Genomic DNA, 2696 nt, shown 5'->3' with positions numbered 1-2696 from the left:
CTGAGTAGAGTACTAACTGATGTAGAATGCAGATATTCCTCAATTGAGAAGCTTTGTTTATCTTTGTACTATTCGGCCATGAAGTTGAGAGTATACATGCGGCCTGTTAATGTTTACATTCTTTGTCAGACTAACGTGATCAAGTATATGCTATCAACGCCATTGATCACTGGCTGAATAGGTAAGTGGGCTTTGGCTTTGATGTAATTCAATTTTATCTACGTCCCACAAAAATCAGTAAAAGGAAGGGTTCTGGCTGATTTTTTGGCCGATCATCCTTCAACTGATATTGATCCATGGGTTTATGATGAATTGGAGTCATCAGCTATATTCTTAACTCCTTGGATCTTGATGTTTGATGGATCAAGCACGGCTGATGGAGCAGGAGTAGGTATTATTATTATTTCGTCAGCTCGCAGAAAGGCTTCATTCTCTTTCTTTTTAGATTTTAAATGTTCAAATAATCGTGCAGAATATGAAGCGCTTATAATCGGCCTGGAGATTTTAATTAAAATGGCTGTTAGAAATGTAAAGATTTTGGGAGATTCAAACTTAGTCCTTAGCCAAATTTCTGAAGATTTTAAGTGCCTAAGTTGGCAATTAAGGCCGTTTCATTCTCTGGCCACTTCATTAATCAATCAATTTGATAATGTTCAACTTAAGTTCTGGCCCAGAGGGCAGAATAAGGAGGCCAACAACATGGCCCAAGCAGCCTCTGGAATAAGAGTACCAGCCGGAATAGAAGATCAGTTGATAAAGATAACACGAAGATCTTTGCCATCGGCCGAATTGAGAAATACTATGTTGTTTGATACTTGGACAATTGATGTAGAAGATTTGGTCGACGATGACTGGAGGATACCATTTATAATGTTTCTTCGAAATCCAAACATCAAGGCTGATAGAAGTATTAAAAGAAAAGTGATCAACTTTGTGCTTCTAGATGGGGATCTATACAGAAAAGGGTTAGAAGATGGGCTCCTACTACAATGCATAAGTAAGGAGGAATCACTTCAGGTTATGGCCGAGGTACATGAGGGCAGCTGTGGGGCTCACCAAGCTGGGATTAAAATGAGATGGCTGATTCGCAGGTATGGATATTATTGGCCGAGGATGAGGAAAGATTGCATAGATTACTCAAAAGGTTGTTAAGCTTGTCAAAGACACGAGCCGATTCAAAATGTACTAGCAAAAGAATTACAGCCAATAATTAAACTTTGGCCATTCAGAGGTTGGGGCCTTGACCTTATTGGTAAAATTAATCCACCATCAAGCGAAGGCCATCACTGGGTGATTGTTGCCACAGATTATTTTACTAAATGGGTTGAGGCCAAGGCTTGCAAAGCGGTTGATCAGCAAACAGTGATTAATTTCATGGAACAAAACATCATCCACAGATTCGGGATTCCAAAAACACTTGTTTCAGACAATGCAACAGTATTTAGGGCAACTGATGTACTACAATTCGGCCACAACATGAATATTCATATGTCAGCCTTTACGCCATACTATGCTCAAGCAAATGGCCAGGCCGAATCTTCAAACAAAATTTTAATAGAGATCATTGAAAAAATGATCAAAGATAAGCCAAGAAGGTGGCATGAGACTTTGTCTGAAGCTTTATGGGCCTATAGGAACTCAAAAAGAACAGGCACAGGAGTTACACCATACATGTTAACTTATGGTCATGATATGGAAATGAAGGTTAAATCAGCCAGAGTTGCTTTTCAAAATAATCTAACTCCAGCTGATTATACTCAAGCAATGTTGGTAGAATTGGAAGATTTGGATGAAGTTAGAAGGGATGCTTTGGATCATATCATAGCTCACAAGAAGAAGGAGATGAGGATCTACAACAAGAGGGTAAAACCTAAGTCTTTTGCTGAAGAAGATTTGGTTTGGAGAGTTATTTTGCCAGTGGGTAAAGTCGATAGGAAATATGGGAAGTGGTCCCAAAAATGGGGCGGGCCATACTTAATCCATCAAGTCTTAAGTGGAGGAGCATATAGGCTGAAGTATTTCAGTGGCCGATTACATGACTATCCCATTAATGGCAAGTACCTCAAGAGGTACGTACCGGCAATCTTTGAAAGGGAAAATTAGTGTTAGCCAGTACTTATGGCTGACCATGTGTACCTTTATGTAATAAAATTCGGTCTATTTTTCTAGGCTGATTTGGTTATTTTAATAAAATTTTTCTTGCTAAAATGTTGATACTTGTTTGGAGTAACAAAATAGGCCATTTGTTCATTGAAGTGTAAAAGATTACATCATTTAAAGATCATACACTAAGATGGCCACAAAAGGAAGCTAATATAAAAAGATTCATATGCTTGCAAATTTTTCCTTGAAATCGGCCTAAATAACTAAGGACCGATTGAAGGCCACCATGGCCTGCCTCTTTGACTCTTCCAACTGAGGTAATTCTCCACGAAGATTTGCATGCTCGTGAGCAAGGTCTTGAGCTTCAAACTGCAATGTGGCAGCTTCAGCAGACAAGATGGCCTTACGAGCATGGATCTGGTCGATCTCTTTCTAAAGGACATGTTCTCTTTCCTCAAGGCCGATGAACTCTGTATTCACTCTTTCAAAGGAGGAAGCTTGAGTTAACAATTGGTTAGCAAGGGTATCCTTCCTGTTCTTACTTTTGTTGAATTGGTTGATTGCTTCATTGGCCTGGAAAATATCATCGGTCA

General features: G+C 39.2%; 1 protein-coding gene across 1 annotated transcript; it reads left to right on the top strand.

The window, feature by feature from the left end:
* Positions 1–699: 699 nt before the first annotated feature.
* Positions 700–2103, top strand: LOC132309296 (uncharacterized). The gene is made up of 2 exons (XM_059807615.1): positions 700–1091; positions 1230–2103. Exons 1-2 carry the CDS (start codon positions 700–702, stop codon positions 2101–2103), a joined length of 1266 nt encoding a protein of 421 aa, XP_059663598.1.
* Positions 2104–2696: the final 593 nt, after the last annotated feature.

The sequence above is a fragment of the Cornus florida genome, unplaced genomic scaffold (assembly GCF_030987335.1).
Source record: "Cornus florida cultivar Cherokee Brave unplaced genomic scaffold, ASM3098733v1 CherokeeBrave_3.0.0_Hap2_Chr05, whole genome shotgun sequence".
NCBI classification, from domain to species: Eukaryota; Viridiplantae; Streptophyta; class Magnoliopsida; order Cornales; family Cornaceae; genus Cornus; species Cornus florida.
This window is presented reverse-complemented; position numbering and strand designations above follow the sequence as displayed.